At 40.8% G+C, this 25,602-nt stretch overlaps 3 protein-coding genes and 2 long non-coding RNA genes across 7 annotated transcripts in view; 2 read left to right on the forward strand and 3 right to left on the reverse strand.

Annotated features, from left to right (window-relative positions):
• Window positions 1-272: 272 nt before the first annotated feature.
• On the reverse strand, window positions 273-3,262 carry LOC146253604 (uncharacterized). Its single transcript, XM_084678034.1, has 2 exons — window positions 1,361-3,262; window positions 273-1,178 (listed from the first exon to the last, which is right to left on the reverse strand). The coding sequence occupies exons 1-2, from the start codon at window positions 2,780-2,782 to the stop codon at window positions 672-674; spliced, it is 1,929 nt and encodes a 642-aa protein (XP_084534160.1). The 5' UTR covers window positions 2,783-3,262; the 3' UTR covers window positions 273-671.
• Window positions 3,263-7,234: 3,972 nt separating this feature from the next.
• Window positions 7,235-10,426, forward strand: LOC146253605 (G2/M phase-specific E3 ubiquitin-protein ligase-like). Its single transcript, XM_084678413.1, has 10 exons — window positions 7,235-7,250; window positions 7,451-7,503; window positions 7,678-7,717; window positions 7,844-7,908; window positions 8,029-8,118; window positions 8,223-8,536; window positions 8,685-8,863; window positions 9,081-9,253; window positions 9,671-9,885; window positions 9,959-10,426. The coding sequence occupies exons 4-10, from the start codon at window positions 7,868-7,870 to the stop codon at window positions 10,192-10,194; spliced, it is 1,248 nt and encodes a 415-aa protein (XP_084534539.1). The 5' UTR covers window positions 7,235-7,250; window positions 7,451-7,503; window positions 7,678-7,717; window positions 7,844-7,867; the 3' UTR covers window positions 10,195-10,426.
• Window positions 10,427-10,562: 136 nt separating this feature from the next.
• Window positions 10,563-11,158, reverse strand: LOC146253606 (uncharacterized). Its single transcript, XR_014731690.1, has 3 exons — window positions 11,063-11,158; window positions 10,745-10,963; window positions 10,563-10,666 (listed from the first exon to the last, which is right to left on the reverse strand). It is a non-coding gene; the product is annotated as an uncharacterized LOC146253606 (long non-coding RNA).
• Window positions 11,159-16,513: 5,355 nt separating this feature from the next.
• mettl22 (methyltransferase 22, Kin17 lysine) overlaps window positions 16,514-25,602 on the forward strand; it is a 50,006-nt gene continuing 40,917 nt past the window's right edge. Inside the window, exon 1 of the mRNA XM_084677177.1 lies at window positions 16,514-16,600. The gene's annotated coding sequence lies outside the window, so the exon portion shown is untranslated. The remainder of the gene's footprint in view (window positions 16,601-25,602) is intronic.
• On the reverse strand, window positions 19,850-22,631 carry LOC146253608 (uncharacterized). 3 transcript variants are annotated; one of them, XR_014731719.1, is made up of 6 exons: window positions 22,027-22,631; window positions 21,128-21,178; window positions 20,946-21,016; window positions 20,507-20,695; window positions 20,314-20,413; window positions 19,850-20,122 (listed from the first exon to the last, which is right to left on the reverse strand). It is a non-coding gene; the product is annotated as an uncharacterized LOC146253608 (long non-coding RNA). The 3 variants fall into 3 exon arrangements; XR_014731718.1 differs by having other exon boundaries at window positions 20,529-20,695; window positions 22,027-22,627; XR_014731720.1 differs by having other exon boundaries at window positions 20,529-20,684; window positions 22,027-22,621.

A 25,602-nucleotide genomic window follows, 5' to 3' on the forward strand; every position in this document is an offset into this window, starting at 1 on the left:
AAAAGCTAGCTATTCGTTGACGCGGGTGGCCCATTACATACCTGAGGAGCAGTGTTGGGAACGTTACTTTAAAAAAGTAATTAGTTATAGTTACTCACTACTTGTTCCAAAAAGTAACTGAGTTAGTAACTGAATTACTTTATTATAAAAGTAACTAATTACCAGGGAAAGTAACTATTTGCGTGTAAAAAAAAAGTTGCTGTATGTCAAAGAATTTGGATTTTCTGAGCGGTTTTCACAAGTCAGCTGAAATGAGTAGAACAGACAAGTACTTGAACATAACCTTCGATATTTATTGCACATACAAAAGTAAACAGTTAAACAATATAAAGTGTGTTTAACTATGTGCATATTAAATAAATCAAACTCTCACAACCTGAGACAACTGGTCAAGTAAACAACATGTACTTAAGTATTTTTTTCAATACAAGAGTAAGCATTTGAACAATATAAAGTGTGTTTAACTATGTGCATATTAAATAAATCTAAATCTTACAACCTGAGACAACTGGTCAAGTAAACAACATGTACTTAAGTATTTTTTTCAATACAAAAGTAAGCATTTGAACAATATAAAGTGTGTTTAACTTTGTGCATATTAAATAAATCTAACTCTCACAACCTGTGACACATTTCAAGTATTTTCTTCATACCCATGTAGCCTAACCATTCTACCCTTCAAACCACTGATTGTATCTAAGAAGCAGCAGCAATTCAAACCTCTTGTCTGACAGCCTGTTCCTCTTTGGGGTGAAGACCAGCTTCCCCAGGCTAAATAGTCTCTCTACAGGGGCACTGGATGGAGTGGCTGCATTGTATTTCAGTGAAATGTTCTTTATTAGTGGAAATCCGTTAAGAATGTCCATCCCTTGTGCTCCTGATTTTAAATAGTCAGCGACTTGGCTTTCCACAGAAGCAGAGGTGTCCTCCTCATCCTCAAAGGAAAAGAAATAATCCTCTATGGCTGAGTCGGTGCTGAGGTTGCGTGTTGGTGCGTTGGTACCTGTCAGCTGGACTTCATCTTGGGCACTTTTCCGGCACTCTGCCAGCAAACCTGCCTTGGCTTTGTCCTTCCTTTCCTGTGTTCGCAGCCAACGTAGTTTAAACCTGGGCAGTGTCACAGCAGCCAAGACAGCAGTCTCACTTTCCAGCACCTCTGCAAATCTGGTTTTGATCGCCTGCAATGACACACACACACACACACACACACACACACACACACACACACACACACACACACACACACACAGGATTACACATTATTATGAGATAAGATATATAAATTTAATTTTACTTTGATTTCATTATTCATAATTGTATGGGAGTATGTTAATGCATTTGAAGAAATACTAGCTCTTACCCTGACAACAGCCTCTGGAAGGTCACCAAGGATTTGCAGGCCACTCTTCAAGTCCAGGGTCTTGGAGATCAATGTCTCCAGTGTGGGAAGGAGTGTGCCATAGAAACAGTTGTCTTCACCCTGAAGAATGTCGAGGGCAACTGTTAGTGGCTTCAACACTGTGCAGTATTCTCTGAGGAACTGGTACTCCCGATCTGTGATGGCCTTCAACCCAAAATTGTAGGAGATGGTGTTCAGCTCGGTGAGTGGGAATTCACAGACACGAGCAACGGCATCATGAAAGGAGTTCCATCTGGTCGTACATGGGACAAGGAGCTTCCTTTCAAGGACTTCATCCACGGTCTCTGCAGCCACTGTGGAACGGCTAGCCTTATTCCACAAAGCTGTACATTTTGAGGTAGCACTTCTGTACACAGCTTTTATGTCTGGCCTTGAGAGTAGCCACTTGTCCACATCACAGCATGAAATAAGGTTTGCTGTGTGTGATGCACATCTGTGGTGTGGTGGCAAAGTCACAACATCCTCTTCCACATCCTCATCCACATTCCTGTCTTGTAAGGCATCATTAAGGTCGACAAAAGTCACATCATCATCATCATCCTCCCCAGAGTCATCACCCTGAACGGGCTGGTAAACTTTAAAGGCCTTCACAAAATTCGAACCATTGTCTGTGACAGTAGCTGTGATTTTGTTAGAAATACCAAAGGATGAGTGAATGTTGTCCAGTTCAGTAGCAATGCGGTCATATGTATGACGGCCCTTGAACCGTCTGCAGGCCAAGGCTGCTTTATTTCGCTCTAGGCTGCATGGATCTATCCAGTGCGCGGTCACGCCGAGGTAACTGCGGTTGTGCGCAGTCCAAATATCTGCAGTTGTAGACAAAAAGTCCAACTCTTCAAAACTCTTTTTAAGCTCTGTGTTCATTTTGACGTAATCAGCATCTAGGTATTTAGCAAACGTCTTTCTGCATGGCGTACAGGCACCTCCTTTCTTCGGTATTTTAGCAATAATGGCTCGGAATGAATCATCCTCTACCGTCGATAACGGCAACATATTTTTGACCACGTACCTGCCTATCATACGGTTGACTTCAGCCTGTGTTATAGCTTTTTGCTGTGGGGCAGAAAAATCTAGCTTTGGCTGCTTTGACTTTGCTCCGTGTCCTTCCTGGCTTGTGGATGGCGAGCTATCTGTGGAGTTATCTGTGTTTTTGGCCACTAGCTTTGTCGATGCGTGTTTCGTTGCAAGATGCTTCGTTAAATTTGAGTTGCTAACAACGGATGTCGACAAAATCTTCCCTCCCGGACATAGTGTACACTTTACATGCACGTTCTTGCCTTTTTCCTCGATTAATTGGAAATAGTGCCTATATTTCCACCTTGTAAATGTCAATTTGTCATCGGATTGCTCCGAACTCGCCATCTCGGCTGCTGTTTGGTGTGTGTGGTGCAAGCAGCGCGTCGCGTGGCCTGGCTTGTGTGTGAAAACACTGGCTCCGATTGGCTACCATGATGACGTGACTCTGCTTGTAGCCAATCATAATCGCTAAAAACCATGCAGTCTCCTCACTAGCAGTTTGTGTAGAGCTAGGAGGAGTGCGTTCAGATTACACAGTTTATTCAATCAATTCACAGTAACGCACCGCATTTAACGTTCAGTAACGATAACGGCGTTGTAACGACGGAAAAAGTAATTAGTTAGATTACCCCGTTACTGAAAAAATAACGGCGTTACCTAACGCCGTTATTTTGAACGGCGTTATTCCCAACACTGCTGAGGAGTGAGTTTCACCAGTTCACACCGGCTACATTCACCCCTCAAACTCACTCCGGCCGGTTAGCTGATGCTAACCTAGCGATCCGGGTCACGGCACCAATGTAACGGATATGCAACGGACGTGGTCTTGCTAGCAAACTCAGTCAGAGATATCTGGCTAGCTATTTGTTGACGCGGGTGGCCCATTACATACCTGAGGAATGAGTTTCACCAGTTCACACCGGCTACAATAGCATACCAGGTAGAATGCTAAATACGTTTCTACACACATCAAATGACTCTAGCTAGACTAGCTGTAGTCGGCATTAGAAGGGAAGCTTCCGAAAAATAGCCAGAAAACAAACAGCAGTCTGGCTTATTGCTAACGCCTGTCTAGTTAATCAGCGGCGGGGCGACAGAGAATTTTTTATGCAGGTGCTGAGGGGGTGCTAGATCATTGACAGGGGGAGCTGCGCAGTTATATATTTTTATATTAAATAAATATTATCAGGTCAGGAGTGGGACCCACTTTCAGCCTGGGAGTGTAATGGCCAAAACCAGCCCATCCCCACCAGGGGCCGAGCCATACATTGAACATTCGGGGCTTAACCCGAACCTAGGACCTAGTCAAGGTTTTGATGTGAGCTGAAATCGGAACTTCATAGTAGGTAATGCGAGTACGCATAGCCCGCAAGCGAGATTCTTTGCATTAATTTCAGTGTGAACTTGTTTTTTGAGCTGTATGTAGCCTAATATAAACACATAAACAAAACAAAACCCACAATTTTACCTTAAAGATTCAGGGCAGTTTTTCCCCTGGGATTTTTTTTTGCAGTGGGGGCAGGTCTGTAGCCTAAATGGTCAGTACCCTAGCCTATTGATCAAGGTACTCGAAAGCATGTACACTGTTGGCTTCATTTGATCTTGATAGGCTAAGCATTCTTTAGCAAATAAAAACAATATACCCACTATTAATCAAAACTAGTTCAGCATAATAATGCACTTAAGATACAAACGTGAGCAAGGGCAGCAATCGCTATCGAATCAACAGGCATGCAAATATGCTAGCTGGGGAAGAATACAAACAATGAAAATCACCAGTTAACTTAAATTTGCAATAACTGTAGACTAATACAATAACAGGCTTTAATGAACTGAAAACACAAGTTATACGACTTACAGTTCTCAAAGACGCACACACGCAATCTCAACTGCGCTGTGAAGCGCGTGTCCTTCCTATTCTCCGACATGCACTCTAACAATCACGGCTGATAGACGGCCTGTCTTGTACAGCCCTATTTCTGATATCGTGGCGGCAGAAATTTAGCCACGACAAAATCAACATAGGGGAAACACTGCAGGGCTTTTGAGAAAACATATTTTTCCCAACCTGGCAGGAACCTAGATTTATGAAGTGACTGAGCTTTCTTTTTTTACCTGGCTTTTCAGTTCCCCCTGGCATGTTTTTCCCATTTATTGTATTATTTTTGAATCATCTTATTCTCCCTCCACAACAATAAATTGTGGTTTAGGGTTGTCTCCATGAAAACAACCTTGGTACACGTACTTGTGTTTGAGAAAGAGATTATGCGTGACAACTGAAAACAGCACTTTTTAATGCACGGTCTGATCATGCGCTTATTTAGTTTAAAACCTAGTGTAGCCTAATAGCTTACTTATTGGTCACACAGTAACTTAACGAACCTAACACATATGAGCAGTCCACCGGGAATTCTCCCGATGGCCACACCGGGTCTATTAGTAAATGAGCAATATTTTAGGGGGTGCTATGGGGGTGCTTGGGTCTTTCTTGGGGGTGCTGAAGCACCTGCCCCTCCCTAGCGTGTAGATGTAGATAATCTATTTGAAAGAACTGGAGAAAGGCAGGTGCTAGATACAGGATACGTTAGCATTGCTAGTAACTGTTACTAGTAACACCTAGCCTGTAGTATGCATGTAAACTAGTTTAGCTTGCTAACGCAAGAGCATAGGTAGAATGTGTGATAATTTAGCCTAGTTTATTGGCAATGTGGCTAACGTTGATTCATGTTCCTGACTGTTTCATTCAAATAAATAACCTGTGTAATGTAAATCTTCAATTCACGATGCATGTTTGTCCAGATCTTTGTCATGTTATTTTTCAGCAAGATATCTAGAGCTAGCTAGCTAATTGAAGCCGAGTAGAATCACATTATGGTTTGGTTGCTAAGCTGTAGCCTAAGGTTCTACCCACCTAAGTCAATCCAGTTTGCTTCAACAACAGAAGTGGAAACAAGTAATGTTATCATTTCAAATGATATATAGTCAATCTGTTTAAAACAGTGTTGTGTAGACACAAGATTTATTTGCACGTTTTTATTTCAAGTCTCCAACTTCGGAGTTTCAGTGAGTGCTGCTGTTGGCCATGTTGCGTTTTTGCTCCCCAGCTTCACTCGTTGAAAACCAACCAATCAGCGCGCAGCTTATCTAAATATTAATGAGCATACCATAAGAGAAAAGCTAGTGTTTTTTCCCGGGAACATTTCAGAGGATCTGTCAGGGGGGTACGGTGGCCGAGAGGTGAACCAACATTACAAAATCTGAAACACTTTTACAAAGCTTGAGACAAATTTACATTTTGGAAAACACTTTTACATATCATAAAACACAATTACATTACCAAAACACATTAACAAGTGCCGAAACAAATTTACACTTCAGAAAACAATTTAACTAGACGCGAAACACTTTTACAAGTCCCGAAACAAATTTACAAGTGGCGAAACAAATTTACAAACGACATTAGCCGGAAAGGGAATGTACCAATTCCAAAGTTGACGCGGAAGTGGTAACGGAAGCGCTCAATTTGAGTTGATGGCGGTTGATGGAGTTCATGGTGACCCAAAATGGACAGCGATAGAGTGGTGTTTTGCCCGTTTTGTGCCAAACATATGAGCCAATTAACAAGATTTTGTTTTTCGTGTGGTCGGTCTTTGGAGTTTTTAAATGGCGCAGACCAGACAGAAGGACCAAACACACAGGGGACATCTCAACAGCCGGATAATGCTTAACAAAGTAAGTGCAGCATAACGCTCGCCACCTGAATGAAAGTGAATAGTGCAATTGGTTAGCGGCCGTTAACTTTCTATTTTGAAACTGAGCTTTGCTAATTTCAGCAGAAAAACCTTGCACATCATACAAACAGTTCATGGAGTACAGAAGTTCAAAGTTCAAAGAGCGTCAGTCTTTTAACTACGGGCCGAGAGGAAGACATCGGACTAAAGAACGAAAACACGTCCAGGTAAATTGTACTGACTGTTGGCTTAAAACTCGACTGTCTGACTCGAGGTGACTCTTAAATGGATCTGTATCATAGTAGATTTATTGTACAGATTGAATTAAGTTAAAAAGAAAAACTAACATATTTGAAGAGGGTATCTTTGCGTAGATTTAGGCAGAATAACAGAAGCTCTCGTGCAGGGCGAGATGCTTTGCTAAAGCAATTGGGCAAACACTGTAACGAATTGGAGAGAGCAGCTTATTGACATGTTTGGCTCACTATGAATCTGTGGTGGCACCGATTAGACCATGGAGGGACACCACATTCTCCATAATAGATGGGAAACGCAGATGTATGTAAAGTCTTTTATTTTACCTATGTTTAATACATCTTTGTCATTTTATTAGATAAACATTGGATTGATGGTGCCAAATGGAACTGATTTAAAACCTCTAAGAGGAAAAACACTCCCGTTATTTGTAGACCCAGAGGTAGCAGCACCTGATGTACTGAAACAAGCTGTCCAGAAAATGAAAACATTTAACAAGGACATGCCAGAAGGACCGTACATCCTTTTTGGTCCATGTGCCTGGATCAGAAAGGCCTTTCAAATTGGCAGGATATAAAAAGGAACTAGGAAGGCCATATTCCAGGATCACATTTTTCATTTGCCTAGAAACTCATTTTAAAGGAGGTTAGTGGATCTCAGGATTCAACATTTTTACATATTTTAGATACTCTACTGAAGGATGCATCTGCATTATCTACATGATCTGTTTGTTTGTTTTTACAGCAGTGGATAATACTTCAGACTCTGATTCTGAAATTGTCATTGCATCAAGGAGCTCAGCTGAATTCAATCGAGCTGACACAGTGGTACATCAATTATTTATTTTAATACTTATCTATTTATGAATGCATTTATTGATTTATCTATGACAATACAGACAACCTTTCACCATTATATATATATATATATATATATATATATTTATATATATATATACTGTATGGGGTAAGGGAACAGTTATCGAAGCTATTACAAATTGTTGATAAATTAATGCGTTTCCTCTCAGGTTTTTGAACCACAAAACTGAAGTACTCCCAAACTCAAACCTAAAGATGAAAGGTAGGTACATTTTGTCATCTAGCCTTTGTCAGAGTAATTTTTTTTAATCATTTCTAGTGGTAATAAAACAATAGGAATCTTGCCTGTATTCGTTTACATTCTTAGATGACTATTGTAGGCCTGAAGAACAGTAATAATTAATGTAGTAATTGTATTATTTGTATCATATTTTAGAGATGCACCGGGACATTCAGCAACAATTCGGCCTGGACAGGTAATAGGGCAGACTGTGGCAGCCTGACGTTTCTTAGAGTTGTTGTTTCTCCCTTGTACGTCACTTTGGACAAAAGCGTCTGCTAAATGTAATGTAATGCTTCAGACATTTTAATTTGTTTTTCAGATAGTAATATCTGATGCTGAGGATATGGATCCATCTGAAACAAATCCAGACAAGACTTGCTACAGGTAAAAAATTAATTAAAAAAGGATAGTGACTCACATACTTTCAATTTAATTCATGGGGAAGAAAGGAAGGAAAAGTGTTTGTAAGATGTTTTAAACATGGAAATTGTAATTTCCCAACAGTAAATACACGGACCTATATGCACCAGGTGTTGAGGAAGAGGAGGAGGAGCTGGTTGCAGTCAATGTGGAGAATTTCCAACACACGGCAGTGTAAAATTAGCTTTTGAGTGTGGCATTCCGGTATTTGAATAACTGTTGTAAAAGTGTGCACCGTCTGGGATATCCATTAATGAAATCACTTTTTGTCATTACAGAGAGGAGATGGACATTACACTACCTGACATTGTAGCAAACCTGTCGCTTCCTATTGATCACAAAAGAGTCAGCAGGTTCAACATCTCAAGGGGTAATGTTTGGGATGGAGCCGTCAGAGGTTTCAAGCGTACAACATATTCTGAAACCTGTGACATGCTGGTCAGATTTACTGATGATGCTGGTATTTTTGAGGAGGGAATTGACACTGGTGGTCCAAGACGAGAATTTTTATCTCTGCTAATGAAACACCTGAAAGACGGGCCCATTTTTTATGGACCAGAAGGACATCGGTTCTTGGTCTACAATGCAAATGGTATGCATAGGGTTAGAAGTGTGCTATACTAATGGTTAGTTAATGATCATTAAACAAATAGATTACACAGCATATGCTTTTTTCCTCAATATCTTAAAGTATATAATGTATTGTATGTTTTCATTTTGCAATATGAATTCATTCATAGCTGTTAGGGAGGATGAATACTTCATGGCAGGAAAGATGATCTCAGTGTCAGTTGTACATGGAGGTCCAGGACCCCATTTCCTGTCAGAAGATCTTGTACATTATCTTGCCGGCCAGCCTTCATTCAAACCAACAATTAATTTAATAACTGATGAAGAAATAGGGAAAGCTTTGCGAGAGGTGAGAACAGCATAAATCTACAATGTGGTAGGACAGAGTTTGACATAGTTCCTGCACTGTTTTAAGACAATGTTTACTTCCTATATCGCATACACAGAATTTGCAGAATGTATTAGTTTTTGATAGGGTAGGGTTACTGTATGCTATGTATGTCACAGAATAAAAATGGATAGTACATAGTTATTTACTGGGGTGTTAATGCCTCTTTGTCTTTAAGATTGAGAATGCTGCTTCATTGGATGCTCTGCAAGAATGTATCATGAGACACAGCACAATGTTACAGACAGCAGGCTGTCTGAGACATGTGCCTGCTGTGGAAGAAAAGAAAGAAATTGTGGCAGACTACCTCCAGTGGTATATTATTGACCGCAACTCATCTGTAATTGACAGGTAAGATAATATTTTGAATTATGATGGTGATTTTCTTCTTTTATGTGTAAGTATAAAAATGTTGTTTCAACTGCGTCATGGCATGTGTATCTGTTATAGTTAGCCACTGTGACAAATGTTTTGCCTTAGGCTGTCAGTCGTAATACACTTGTAATACACTATGTGATGTATGTCTCTCCATTCCCTGCCAACCTGCCCTCTGTGTCATTCTTCCGTGTGATTTTTTTGTTGTTGCAGTTTGTAACACCTTTCCATGTGCAAATCAAAAGAATGTTATCACACAACCATTTTCCCCAAATGTTTTTTTTTTAGATGGATAGTAATTGTCTGAAGAGAACCTCTAAAAGTTTTCTTTAGATAATTTAAATGCAGTTTTCACTACACAGCAGTGAAACAGTGTTTGTGTTCACTTTGTAGATTCAAAGATGGTCTTTCAGCCCTTCAAGTTCTGACTACACTACAGCAACACCCTACTTTGCTCACCCCTGTCCTGTGCCACTTTGAAAAGCGACTCACTGGCTTTGACCTTGAAAAACTCTTCAAACCTGACCTCAGCCCTTCAGGGAGTAATAGGAGACTAAAAGAAAGTCAAACCGTGGCCTACTGGGCAGACTATCTCCTTGACTGTGAAGGTTTGTAGTTTTTTTTTTTACTAATTGGAAAACCACATTAACATGGTATATCTGAACATTTATTTATTTGCAGAAGGCGCGGCTGCTGTGTCTGTGGAGGACGTTTTGATGTTTGCAACTGGGCTGACATCACTTCCCCCATCTGGCTTGCAACCATTGCCACAAATAGAGTTCCTGGATGACTCCCCATTCCCAATGGCAAATACATGTTCAAACTTGTTGAAATTACCACTCCTGGACACATATAGTGTGTTTAAATCACAAATGGACTTTGGAATTCAAAATAGTCCAGGATTTGGCTGTCTATAAGCCATATGGCTGGATAACCCCTAGAGCTCTGACTCTAAAAATTTTGTTTCTTTGTTGCTGTTAGGTTATAGTTGCATTTGTTAAGGAGGCTTTTATAATGTAAGGGTATGTGAGCATTGTCAGTTAGCATTTTTACAATTATTTTAGATTGTAATCCATGACCCATTATTTTTATTCCCACTTTGAAATATTGAAGTTGTGGGTGACACATTAAGACACTTTGTGTACATGTTCCACCACCATTACAATAAATCTCCCAATCAATCAATTCATAGCAATTTCTTTTAATCTCAGATACAGTTCAGTTGAAGACTGCCAGTACTCTGGCTTCTGTAAATGATTGTGCTCCATGGCTAAGTCCAAGTACTCCTGAATGTTTGGGTCCCCACATGGAGCTCTTGTCAGGTGAGCCTCAGGAAAGGCATCCAGTTCTGCCTGCACAATTTGAAATCCACAGTCTCTGGAGCCAAACCTATGTTAAACAGAATATATAATTAAAAGTATTTAAATTTAAGATGAAAGCAAATTATTACCTGTACCTTAGTATTACCTGTGTGGTAAGTAGTAGAGCTCATTGGGCAATCCTCCTGGACATGATGCTGTTCTTGAGGGGCGAATCCTGTGACTGTTCCACAGTCTCACACACTCATCCAAGTCCTTCTGAAGAACATCACCAAAGCAATATCTCAGTAGACACTGATGTTCGTGACTCCCGTTGAAGTATCCGGCATCTCTAAGGTCTGCAAATAGCTCCATCCAGAACTGAGCCCTATAGAAATCGATAAATAATAAAGTTATAGTTTTAAGCATATACGTTTGAATGAATGAAGGTTACACATAATTAAATGACTTTATGAAGGCCACTTACCTTCCCTTTCTGAATATGGACCACCATGACTCAATCCTCTGGTTGCTTGTGGATGAGCCATACATGTGGCTGGACGCTCCAGAGTAGTAGTCATTGTGGTGGTGGCGTAGGGTGCACTGCACCGTTTTCCGTGCCGCAATCAGTCCTCAGTCTCATGGGGATGACAACGAGGTTTCGCATACATGACAGGAAATAGTGAGCGATCACAGTTGGATCATTATTTGTTGATCCACATACAAGCCACAGTACCTTACACGAAAATCCATCGATACACCCTGAAAGAGCCAAACCGAATGGCTTGAGTTTATCATAACCATCAGCGTGCCAAATATAGTTTGGTCCCATGGAGTGGTAGGTTGTCCTTATAAACCTTCTGCGTGCTCTCCTCTCGCACCCTCGAGGATTGAGCTCCCGGAGCAAATTCATTACATGATCCCTCTTCACTCGCAGATTGTACTTTTGTTTGAGCACCTGCCACATCATGCGGTAGCCAAACAGCTGTCCAGGTCCACGAAGTTCCAGTCGTATTGCCCTAATTATGACGTTTGTAGAGGAGAAATCCTTTCTGCGATATAACCCAGCATCATTCAGTTTGCTTTTCAGAGACCTCAAGCTGATGTGCACACCGTGTAAACATGACATCATGTCCACGATTACAGCGTACAAGTGTCCCTTATTAAAATATGGTATGCACTGCTGCAACACATCTGGTCCTTCACTCTGGTCTGCACGATTTAACAACTCCAAAGACCGACCACACGAAAAACAAAGTCTTGTTAATTGGCTCATACGTATGCCACAAAACGGGCAAAACACCACTCTATCGCTGTCCATTTGAGAAGGGTCCAAATGCAGTGCTCCCTCCTCAGGCCCCTCCAAACCGGAACTCTCTCCTCAGGCCCCTGTAGCCGGAACTCTCTCCTCAGGCCCCTTTTTTCATGTGTATCCGAGGTATTAGTGCCACCGCTGGTCGGAGGATACTGTAGGCCAGGGGTTTTCAAAGTGTGGGGTGCGCCTCCCCTGGGGGGCGCCAAATAGTTTTAGGGGAGGCGCGCCAAAGAGTTTCAGGGGAGGCGGCAAGTATATATATTTTTTATTATTGAAAAAAATATGCTTTCTGGAAAATTATAATTTGGTAGATATATGGAATATACATATTTTAATGTCATTTAATCATTCTCTCAGTCTGGACAGCATGTGAAGTATACTTGACACAAAACATCTTTAGCTAGCGGTGACAGCAACTTTGCCGATAGAAAATGTCTGAACCCAGCAGAAAGCGCAGAAAATATGACTAGGTATATATAAAGTTGGGATTTTCTTGGATAGGGCCATACGATGTTCAAAAGCCACAATGTGTGGTCTGCAAAGAGGCTAACCCTAACTGAGGCATCATATCTCGTTGCATTACGTAGGCCTATTGCAAAGGCGGGTAAGCCCCACAGCATCGGCGAAACGGGCAGCGCTAGGGAGGGGCTAGCAGGTGCTTCAGCACCCCCAAGAAAGACCAAAGCACCCCGATAGCACCCCCCAAAATATTGCTTGTTTATTAATAGTTTTCAGGCCATCGGGAGAATTCACAGTGGGCCGCTCTGCCCGCTTATAAAATCGGCTGCTTTCTCTTTGTTTTTTTCACACACCGAATGAAAGGATATGTGTTAAATTTGTTAAGTTACTGTGTGACTGATAAGTAAGCTAATGGGCTACACTAGGACCTAGTGTAGCCCATTAGCTTAAACCTAGTGACTAGGTTTTAATCTAAATAAGCACATTATCACACCGTGCATTAAAAAAGCGCAGTTTTAAGTTGTCGCGCATGCTCTCTTTCTCAAACACAAGTGCCTGTACCAAGTGTTTGCCATGGAGACAATAAATATGGAGTTAGATTAGTTTCATAATTCAAACAAACAAATGTAACACGATTCAAACAAACGTAACACGATTCAAACAAACCTAACACGATTCAAACAAACGTAACACGATTCACAAATGTATTTCGTGATTCACAAATGTAACACGATTCACAAATAAATGACCCCCATTACATTTGTTTGCAACCTGACAAACACAAGTTACAAATCGGAGAACACGAGTTACAAATTGGAAAACACGAGTTACAAATCCCTGCATTCCTTGGTGTGGATTTTTGGAACTTTCCTGACGCGCTTAGATTCACAAATGCATTTTTTCTAAAGTATATTCTCTGCAGTCTATCAGATCCTCTCTTTCAATTTTAGCCAATCACATTAACGTGTCTGTGGACTTCAACAACCTGCCATAATAACGCACATCGTCTCCTTCAGATCACGAGCAATGTCGTCTGGTAGCATGTAGGTGAAATATTGCTTGTTAATCAGGGACAAGCTGAAACTAATCTAACTCCATAAATAAACCATCATTTATTGTTGTGGAGGGAGTTAGCTAGATTAAGCTGATAAGAGAAGAATAAAATAGAAGGGAAAAAGATGCCAGGAGGAACTGAAAAAGCCAGGTAAAAAAAGAAAGATCTGTCACTTCATAAATCTAGGTTCCTGCAAGGGTGGGAAAAATATGTTTTCTCAAAAGCCCTGAATCTTTCAGGTAAACATTTGGGTTGTAATTTCTGGAAAATATAAGAATATGAGTCCAACTTAATGTTCATATTAAGCTAGGCTACATAAAGCAAAAAAAACATTTGCACTGAAATTAATGCAAAAAATGTTGCTCGCGCACCATGCACGCTCGCATTAATGTGAAGTTACGATTTCACCTCACATCAAAACCTTGACTAGGTCTTAGGTTCGGGTGCGCATTTCTCATCGCCTCTTGTCCCGGGGCAAGGTCCTCACCCGCCTGTGTGACTTGCGTGAGGAAGTCCTCCTATTTCTCGCCTAAAACAACTCTCCGTTGGTGAAACACATGGAGGACATGAACTGGGTGACAAGGTTAGCCTATTTGTCTGATATCTTTGAAAAGATAAATGTGCTCAACACTTCTCTGCAGGGAAAGGAGTGCCATGTATTTTTGGTACATGATAATGTCGAGTGTTTTTTTTTTTTTTGGGGGGGGGGGCACCATCGTTACTTTCTTGAGCAATTAAATATATCTCTTGTTCTGGCTGTTTTGTGATATGCATGCCTAAAAAGAGCATACTATTTCTATACTAAAATAATATCTGCATTATAATTATTATGACTATGATGATTTTTCATTAGGCTATTTTTGGTGCCCCCTCAGCACTTGGTGCCCTACGCGCAATGCGAGTGGCGGGAGCGGCGGCACTGCCTATGTTGATCCCATTTGCTCGACAACAGAAGTGGAAACAACTAACGTTGTCATTTCAAATGATGTCTAGTCAATCTGTTGAAAACTGTGTTGTGCAGACACAATAGATTTATTTGTACGTTTTTATTTCAAGTCGCCACCTTCGATGTTTCAGTGAGTTATGTTGGGTTATGCTCTGCAGCTTCACTGGTTGTAAACCAACCAATCAGCACGCAGCTCATCTATATATTCATGAGCATACCATAGAAAGAAGAAACCCTCTTGTTTTATTCCAGAGCTATTTCACAGGGTGCATTAGGGCGCATAGAACAGCACCCGGGACATTTTCAGCCCAACCAATGTTACATACCCTATTCGGAGACCTTAAGGAACAGTGTGAAATACCCCCCAAAAAATCATTCTATGACCCCGTTAAAATGGGGGAGGCCCCGGTGACTTGATGTTCTCTCAAGGGAGGCTCACTGTCTTACACTTTGAAAACCCCTGCTGTAGGCTATTTATATTAATAGGCTAACTTACATTGAACTTCGGTTTTAGCATAAGTCAATAGTGTTTAACAAAGCGGAAATTAGCATTGCGGCTAGCGTTAGGTACAGAGTTCTAAATTAACACCCTCCAAATGCGGGCTAAATTTCATTTTCATAATAAAAACTCGCTAGCCAGTTTGGCCGGTGATAGCCTAAATGAGGCATTTCATCAACGATACATAAGGCTATGTTCTCGGCATGGTTATTGTTAATTTATCCCCCTGCAGTAGCCTAAGTTTCCCATGAACACCGTAATCCTACGTTATTGGAATATGGAATATATGTTTAGTGCTATTACACATCTTTATGATTGAAGTGGTAATTGATGAAGCAACATTTAACATAAATACAAGGATGGATATTGATTTCAGATTAAGAGAGTAGTGTTGTTTGTATTATCAACGTTAAAAAATGAATTATTTCAGAGCCGGCTCTTGTTGCCGTGGAAACAATAAACAATAACACGAGCCAGCTGTTGCTGCTGCAAATGACCAACGGAAAAAATGTGATATTCTATAATGACCACTAGATGACGCTAAACTGCCAAACCTATTTTCTATGCTTGCCAGGGTTAGAACAGTGATCATGTTTGTAATGTTAGCAATACGTAACGCTAGCCGCAATGCTAATTTCCGCTTTGTTAAACATTATTGACTTATGCTAAAACCGAAGTTCAATGTAAGGTAGCGTATTAATATAAATAGCCTACAGTATCCTCCGACCAGCGGTGGCGCTAATACCTCGGATACACATGAAAAAAGGGGCCTGAGGAGAGAGTTCCGGCTCTAGGGGCCTGAGGAGAGAGTTCCAGTTTAGAGGGGCCTGAGGAGGGAGCACTGCATTTGGACCCTATTGGCCCATTTTGGGTCACCATGAACTCCATCAACCGCCATCAACTCAAATTGAGCGCTTCCGTTATCACTTCCGCGTCAACTTTGGAATTGGTACATTCCCTTTCCGGCTAATGTCGTTTGTAAATTTGTTTTGCCACTTGGAAATTTGTTTCGGGACTTGTAAAAGTGTTTCGCGTCTAGTTAAATTGTTTTCTGAAATGTAAATTTGTTTTGGCACTTGTTAATGTGTTTTGGTAATGTAATTGTGTTTTATGATATGTAAAAGTATTTCCAAAATGTAAATTTGTCTCAAGCTTTGTAAAAGTGTTTCAGATTTTGTAATGTTGGTTTGCACCTCTCGGCCACCGTAGGGGGGCATAGAACAGCACCCGGGCCATTTTCAACCCAACCAATGTTACATACCCTATTCGGAGACCTTAAGGAACAGTGTTAAATACCCAAAAAAAACAGTCAATTGCCCCTTTAACCCTAATCACGTGTTTTTTGCCCATTTGAAGCCACGCTCGACACGTTTGGTACAAATGGTTTTGAAAGGTCGATAACGCTTCGTAAGCACGGGTTTGAAAATCTGTCTTAATCAAAAGTCATAATGAAGATCAAATAAGGTCAATGTGACACAATGTAGCCTATTTAATTCAGAAAGTCATAGCAACCATTTTCAATTAGAATAAACAAGGACGATAATTTGCCTAATGTCGTGGGGTTGATTTTCTCGCATTAAATAGTTAACATAGTTCATATCCACCTCATACTTCCAAACACTAGCTTTGTGAAAAATACAAAATGTAGTCATTTTGGTTCCGGGATGTGATTGTTTCTGTTTGTTGGCATGGCGTATAACTTTGTGGCACTCAACCCCAGGACTTCGACGGACCTGGTTGGTGACATTGGAAGTACGCACATCTATTTGTTTATTTTTCGCAGTCTCCGATTTGTTTGCATAGCGCTTATCACACCTTAATGACACTATTGTACGCCAAAGTAGTATTCCTTGTAGTTTAATTATTCCTTTGCCCGCTTACTAATATAGTTAGCCCTAGTAGGGTACAGTAGCTAGCTCCCTGTCGATGCCCCTTCATTCATTCACTAGCCTAAATCTGCCCTGATGCTAGCTTGTCTGCTTGTGAATTGGATAGTTAAAAATTGTCTATTTAGAATAAAACATAAGCAAGTGCACTTGTGTTCAGTTCAAAGGCAGTCCCTCCAGTCTCAGAAGAGAAGCCTCGAGGTAGCTGTATTGGCGAGTTCTGGAGATATATTTTTTTGTGGGCTTTAATGGATTTGTTGGGTCATACAAGTAGTGCTGCTCAACTTCTATGATGAATCTCTCGTCGTCCATAATGTAAAATCCTTCGACTTCTGGCCTCCTTTCGCCAATGTAGTGAAGTGAATTACGATCGGGAATCGGCACACACAGTGTTTGAATGCACTTTGAAGTGAAAGGGGGCATGTTCCATAAAGATTCAAGATACAAAAAGCTTTATTGTCTAATATGTTGCCATGTTAGAAAATATTATTTTGATTGAAGGCAGAGTGTATGTGATGTGTCAGTAGCATGAGCTTTGTATATGTATTGCATTGGGAATTAAGGATTTTTTATGTAATGACTTTTTAGCCAGAGGCACTTTGAACCTTCTTCCTGAAGGTAATAGCTCAATGCTTTGGTGGAGGGGGTGGGAGGCATCCTGGATGAGGAAGTTGGATTTTATTTTCACTGCTTGTATGTAAAGATCAGATGGCTGTTTTTGTGGAATGCCTATGATCTTAACGGCTTGCCTGGCTATCCTTGCCAGCTTTCCCTTGCATATGTTTGGTAGGAAGCTGTACCAAGATGTGATGTTGAAAGCAGACTATCAGTGACTGGTATACTCTGGATAGAATGACCTGTCTCACTTCAAATCCTTTAAGCCTTCTGAGGAGACACATTCGCTGTTGGGCCTTTTTATAAATTGTGTCAACATGCAGGGTGAAGGTGTGACGGTGGCCAATCAAAGTACCAAGGTACTTGAAACTTTCAACCTGTTCCACTACTTGCCCTTCCAGTCACAATGGTGTGGATAGTGAATGAGGAGTATCCAGCAGTCAGCCCCTATGGCAACCCAGTTCCATGGTCTTGGTGATGTTGACCTGGTGTTGACATACTGCTTGTAAGTGCAGTGTTTCCCCTATGTTGATTTTGTTGTGGCGGCCCGCCAAAGCAGAGAGAGGGGAGGTAACCGTCCTCCTTGTGACGTCACAAGGAGGAGATTTTCAAATAGAGCAATTGAGCCTTCATTTTCTCAAAGGCGGAGAAGAACACCCAGGGCTTGGTTTACACTTATCGAAAATTGTAGCCACTGGGGGACCAAAGGCAGGCTAGGGGAACTCATTAATGTTAAATAACCTCCTAAAGTGAAGTTTTCATGTCATGTGACCATTAATAGATAATATGAAAGAAATACATACGTAAGAAGGGAGATTGACAACTATACAAACATAAATGTGCAAACATTTTCCCGATCTGACTCAATGTAGCTGCTGGACATTCCAGATTCAGCCGCTATAAGCTATTACTAATAATAAGCATATCACCAGTCCTGTTGTTATAGAATGCCGATATGCCCCCCATTACTCATATTGCTGCTTTTCTTTTCAAAGATTGCAGGAAGTGTGCAATGCGAGTGCATGGTAACAAGCCAATTTTTTCTGTATAAATTTCAGTGCAAATACAGTTTTTTGTGCTTTATGTTAGCCTGACGTTGTCATACTCATAATTCTAGTCAGAACAAGTCTAAAAACCTCTCCTCTGGGCGTGGAGTGTGTTTCAAACTGAAATGTTTCTTGGCTCAATTGGATACCTACAACCAATCAGAGCAACGTAGTATGTCGTTTGTTGAAAACGAATTTAACCCAAGCGCTCTTTGGTGACGTGGTTGATTACGTTACTGTTGATCATCTGTCCATCCTCGTATAAAGCCCGCTCTGACAATTTTTTTGGTCCGAACAGCCTCTGTTTGGACCATAGAGTTAATATAACTAGAGACAGCTACTTCTGTCTTCCAAGATGGCGTCTCCATTCATTTCTATGAAAAGTGCTCAGTGGCGCAGTGAGGCAAGCGAGAGCGCGAGACTGGACGCAGGGACGCAGCCATCTTTCCACTTCCGTGTCTTCCGGTCTAGCTTTAAACAGTGGCTTTTTTCCCCCCTAGCTCCCTAGACCTCGTGCACGCTTGCAACTAGCTGTACACGCCATACTTTGCGACAACCAGTCGCGAGCATAGATTTATATGGTTACTAGCGTGTGGGCATTGCAGTTGCAGAATCTATGGGCAGAATGGGGTACAAGTCCGATAAGAATCAGACACATGATGAAAACGGAAATGTATTCTGTCACTGTATAGTATTCCTTTCACTTGTTTTTTAGGCTATATGGCTAAATATAGGGCTATTCTAGATGAAACTCATCACATATGTTGCTTTTTTTCTTCGTGATATGAGTATGATTTACAACGCATTGTATCGGATGAAATAAACTGTTTAATGAACAGCTGCGTCGTTGTTCTCGCCAGGCAAAGAAAGCTTAGTTATTTTGGTAACCGAAATCTTCCATAATGCAGACTTACCATAGCTTACTGTCAAATTTATATTCAAACGAAATGCCACAAAATTCACACTGCCTTCAATTTCACATCAGTGTCAAAATGTGACCTGTGTTTTACATGTTCAACCTAGAAAACCAAACGTCTATTAATGGATATAACGTGATCTAACAAGACGTGTTAATGTAATAAATAAAAGCTTGAGAAGTGTGTCTAAAATATACTTTATTGAACATTTGCCTTTGAAAGGGACATGTTCATAGAACCATAGGCTACAAGACGTTTCCATCAGATAATCAGTAAGTGGGGGTGAAACATTGTCCCACAAAAGCAGTCTCCCAGCTAACAGTTACGTTGCCGCAACGTCACTCGTTGAGCCAACATACGTTGCCGCAACGTCTTTGGCGATGTTGCGGGACCGTACATCTGTGGGGCGCCAGTAGGTTGTGACGTTACCAGTCCGTAACCGCGACCTCCAAGCAACGTTGTTTTGTGACGTTGCCAGTCCGTAACCGCCACCTACGAGCAATGTAATTTGTGACGTTGCTAGTACGTAACTGCGACGTTAATTACTAACCTATATTTCTCAATTCTATTGCTTATATGGGGCGGTTCATATGCAGACCTCATTTGCCCCAAATGCTACTTGTTCTTGTATAATAGGCTACATAGCCAACTAAAGGAGGACTATGTTTGTGTGGTGTGTAGCCTAACTCAAGCTAATCATAAACAAGGCAGCATTTCCATGTAACATTCAGTCATTTTATTTCAAACAAAGAGCCAAACAGTGAATGAACATCTTCTGCCAGTCCCCGCTACAGGTCCTGTCTGTTGGCCCTGACAATGAAGCACAAAATAAATTAGTTTCCTATCAACATAATTGCACGTATGAAAGGGGCTATACAAGTCATAAAAAAATGACATCTAGAATAATATACATCATCAAAAAAATATTATGGGATTCTAGTTTTTGGTCACATAGCCATGTGAAAGGTTGGATTGGGAAGCTGCAATCATCATTCATTCACCTGGCTTTTGAATGGGCTGCCGGGGCGTGTTTGAGTGTCTACGCTGTGAGGAACTCCACAGCCTTCTCTCCTAGTCCCGTCTTCCACTTCATCACAGCATCTGCAATTAGAAGTCATGAACTTATTGTTAGCACCAATTTGAATGTTGAACGCTGCGTGTAAGCCATAGTTCATGGCATCTCAAAAGACCTACTACTCTTTCGGAACTCCAGCACCTTAAGGCGCTCCTCAAGGTCTTGGAGTTCAGCCTATGTTTGGGCCACCTGTAGGTCCATCACTGACGCCTCTTCAGCGTGTTTGCCCTGTCGTCGCCTGAATAGGAGAGCCTCTCGCTGGTTCTCCTCCAATGTCTCCATCTTCTGGAACATAACCTGTAATGTGTCTGTCAGTAAAGACAAGTAAAACAAGTTTACAAGAGTTAACATGATTGGCATACACTGTGGTTCTTCGAGATTAGCTGTAACATTGATGTAAATAACACGTTACCTTGAATGGTTGTATACAAAGCAAAACAACATTTGTTGTTTTGACAAATATGTATCCCCCTGCCATGATCAGAACAACTTAATTATGCCTTACAATGAGTTGGCAATGCTATTGAGAAGCTTTGAGTGTCTTATATTTGCACTTGCCTGGCTGCCAGCTGTTTTCCTGGACCCCATATGGGTTCTCATCCACCAGACCAGAGGTGACACCTAGGGGTCTGGTGATGCAAAAGTTTTAAGTCATGCTTTTGCTTCAAAACATAGCCTTTAGGGTTGCCATGGTTCATACAATTATTGTCACTGTTAAAAACGGTCATTCATTACTTTACCATAATTTCCCAGGGACACAGTGCTAGGCCGTGTGACGGTGGTAGGATACTCTGTACAGAAATGAAAGTGGAATGTAGTTTAAGTACATAGTATTAGCATTTTGATTTAAATATAAAATGATCAGCATCACACATGTGTGATCGTTCGAAAGCAGGGCCCCACAGCGTAGCGTCGCACATGTGTGATTCTGAACATTACAACCGACTATTTTCCGATAGACAAACAATGTGACAAACGCTTTAGTATGGCTTCAAAATTTACAATTAGTAGGCTAACAAGTAACACTAGCAGGTAGGAGCATTGCTACGAGTATTATGCTAGGTTGCTAGGTAACGGAAGCTAAAGCTACCTAGCTGCTGAGTTTTGGAAAAAACTCGGGAAGCGTCGGAAATATTTAGAACTCACGCATCTTAAGGTTAAAACGAATAAACTTATCCAAAAACAGATGTCCTGTACAAATTGGAAGAATAAGTGACATGATACTTTTATAGACGCCATTGCTGTGCATGCCATGACCGACTGATCAAAACGTGATCAGCCACGAGCTAACGCTAGCTCCACAGTTTGAAAATCCAGGGCTAAATAAACTATTTTTGGACAAGGTGTTTTCTAACAGTTCTGAACGTTTATTTTCACTGATTCTTTTGAGGTTGATTGTGAGACGCTAAACTTTGTATGTATTTTCAGTATTTAACTTTCTGGAGGGTTTAGCCTTAACTCTACAGTACATTATACTAGCTTTACTAGTAGTAGCTAGCGAAATCCTAACGTAAACAATGTTAATCTGAAACAGATAACCAGGCTTAATAGCCTGAATTTCAAACCTATACGTAATAGCATGTTCCATCCTATTTCAGAAAATATGTTTATATATATCTATTTCTGTAAAGAAACTCACCTTTGAAGTATAATTTCCAGTTGAAATCCATGAGTTCAAGACGTTTGAATCCCTGCAAACTCTTTTCTGAAATCCCATTTTCAGAGATGCGTTGAAATGGGCATGCGTAAAGTTGTTGCTCAGGGGCAGACTGAGAGGCAGCTAGGTTTGCTAAGGAAAAATTGTAATATTCTGTGATGACTTGTCTTTGGAAATAAAATTTTAAAATCGCTTGCCTTTTGGTCACATTTAACAATTTTGTATTACAAAGTATTGCAGCTCAAATTTGCATTGTGTGTCAAACAGCTTTAGTGTGCTGGACAAAGAATGTTTGCTTAATCATGTTACACATCACACATTGATTGCTTTTGTACATGTAAAGAATGAAATACTTATATTTTGATATAGGCCTAAGGCTAAGAATATAAGAATGATATTCCAAATTCAGTCTTATTTATTAAAGCTATGTTCCTGCTTATGAGAAAATTGATGACCATGCTGGGGCTGAGCTGCACATGAATTACATACATTGTCTACATTTATACGTGCTGGGTGCAACATTTAATATTGTGAGATTGAAATTCATGTAGACTATGGCTACATTACAAAAGTGTCAGAACTGAGAGCAGTCCATTGTGATCTCTCCATGGTAAACCACTGCACTCGAGATCCGTTGTCCTGCAACCAAAGAGCGACTTAACGGCAACTTAACCCATGGTACCAAAATGAATGTATCCAGCCGACCAAGGGACAACGTCGCGGCAACGTTGTCCATGGGACCAAAAAATAACGTAACCAGCCGACCAAGGTACGACGTTGCGGCAACGTTGCCCACGGACCTAAAAATTACGGAACCAGCCAACCAAGGTACGACGTCGCGGCAACGTTGCCCACGGACCTAAAAATGACGTTACCAGCCGACCAAGGTACGACGTTGCGGCAACGTTGTCCATGGGACCTAAAAATAATGTTTAACAAAAGCTTCTGAAGGCAAGACTAATATTATTTAAATATACATCATTTCCTATTGTGGTTAACAGTTAAAGTATTAATCTTTGTCTTTGCTCCAGATAGACATGTCAACAATCTATCCTCGCGCTTAACATAATATATTTGCCATCATGTCATGAACGTTTTTTACAAAGAATCAAATGTGTTTTAAAATAAAGGGAATAAACTATATTAACAACATTTCATGTATGTGTGACAAAGATTTGCTAAACTTGCTACAACAACGCAGGCGACTCAAGCCATTTCTCCCTGTGCTCATTCAATATAAGTCTATGGCTCATTCAGCTCAATGTAAATCGGCTATCGGCCAATGTGAACTTTTGTGCTCGTGCCCTGTTAGTATCAAGCCCCCACCCCTCGGCTTGAAGCAACGGCCCCGGTGGATATAGGTGGTATTGCATTTACGGTTAGGTTTCCGACTCTTCCGGTCGTTTTTATTCTATTAAATACAGTCAACATTTACAAAACTATCTCCCCCAATAATTTTTGTTCGATTCTCGAACCTGGCTCATACTACTAGCTTTTTCATAGAATAATTTTTCCAGATTTTTGCTAAGATTGAAACCAATCCGAAATGGGTAAACTAGCAGCCCATTTATTTGCTTACGTCAAGAAAAGTTGCCTGCAAATGTGCCTGCGGATATACTAACAGTGCACGAGCACAAATGTTCACATTGGCCGATAGCCGATTTACATTGAGCTGAATGAACCATAGATTTACATTGAATGAGCACAGGGAGAAATGGCTTGAGTTGCCTGCCTTGTTGTAGCAAGTTTAGCAAATCGTTATCACACATAGGCCTACATGAAATTTTGTTAATATAGTTTATTCCCGTTATTTTAAAACGGATTAGATTTTTCGTAAAAACGTTCATGACATGATGGCAAATATATTATGTTAAGTGCGAGCATAGATTGTTGACATGTCTATCTGGAGCAAAGACGAAGATTAATACTTTTACTGTTAACCACAATAGGAAATGATATATATTTAAATCATATTAGTCTTGCCTTCAGAAGCTTTTGTTAAACACACCCATTATTCTTTTTTTGATCGTGTCATCAAGCCAGACTGCTTTTGTGGGACAATGTTTCACCCCCACTTACATCTGATGGAAACGTCTTGTAGCCTATATGGTTCTATGAAAATGCCCCTTTCAAAGGCAAATGTTCAATAAAGTATATTTTAGACACACTTCTCGAGCTTTTATTTATTACATTATTAACACGTCTTGTTAGATCACGTTATATCCATTAATAGACGTGCGGTTTTCTAGGTTGAGCATGTAAAACACAGGTCGCATTTCGACACTGATGTGATATTGAAGGCAGTGTGAATTTTGTGGCATTTCGTTTGAATATAAAGTTGACAGTAAGCTATGGTAAGTCTGCATTATGGAAGATTTCGGTTACCAAAATAACTATTAAGCTTTCTTTGCCTGGCGAGAACAACGACGGAGCTGTTCATGTTAACAGTTTATTTCATCCAATACAATGCGTTGTAAATCATACTCATATCACGAAGAAAAAAAGCAACATATGTGATGAGTTTCATCTAGAATAGCCCTATATTTAGCCATATAGCCTAAAAAACAAGTGAAAGGAATACTATACAGTGACAGAATACATTTCCGTTAAGTTTGCATCATGTGTCTGATTCTTATCGGACTTGTACCCCATTCTGCCCATAGATTCTGCAACTGCAATGCCCACACGCTCGTAACCATATAAATCTTTGCTCGCGACTGGTTGTCGCAAAGTATGACGTGTACAGCTAGTTGCAAGCGTGCACAAGGTCTCGGAGCTTGGGAAAATAAGAGCCACTGTTTAAAGCTAGACCGGAAGACACGGAAGTGGAAAGATAGCTGGGTCCAGTCTCGCGCTCTCGCTTGCCTCACTGCGCCACTGAGCACTTTTCATAGAAATGAATGGGGACGCCATCTTGGAAGACAGAGGTAGTTGTCTCTAGTTATATTAACTCTATGGTTAGTATCCGCAGGCACATTTGCAGGCAACTTTTCTTGACCTAAGCAAATAAATGGGCTGCTAGTTTACCCATTTCGGATTCGTTTCAATCCTAGCAAAAATCGAACAAAATTTTTTGGGGGAGATAGTTTTGTAAATGTTGACTGGAGTTAATAGAATAAAAACGACCGGAAGACACGGGAACCTAACCGTAAATGCAATACCACCTACATCCACCGGGGCCGTTGCTTCAAGGCGAGGGTCGAGGGGTGGGGGCTTGGTTTGGACCCCAAGCCCCCACCCCTCGGCTTGAGGCAACAGCCCCGGTGGATATAGGTGGTATTGCATTTCCAATTTTCTACACGACTCGTCCGGTCGTTTTTATTCTATTAACTCCAGTCAACATATCTAAAACTATCTCCCCCAATAATTTTTGTTTGATTCTCAAACCTGGCTCATACTACTAGCTTTTTCGTAGAATCATTTTTCCTGATTTTTGCTAAGTTTTAAAACAATCCGAAATGGCTAAACTAGGAGCCCATTTATTTGCTTACGTCAAGAAAAGTTGCCTGGAAACGTGTTCGCGGATATGAACAGGGGACAAGCACAAAAGGGAACATC

The sequence above is a fragment of the Hypomesus nipponensis genome, chromosome 17, assembly GCF_054491055.1.
Source record: "Hypomesus nipponensis isolate SF chromosome 17, ASM5449105v1, whole genome shotgun sequence".
Lineage (NCBI taxonomy): Eukaryota > Metazoa > Chordata > Actinopteri > Osmeriformes > Osmeridae > Hypomesus > Hypomesus nipponensis.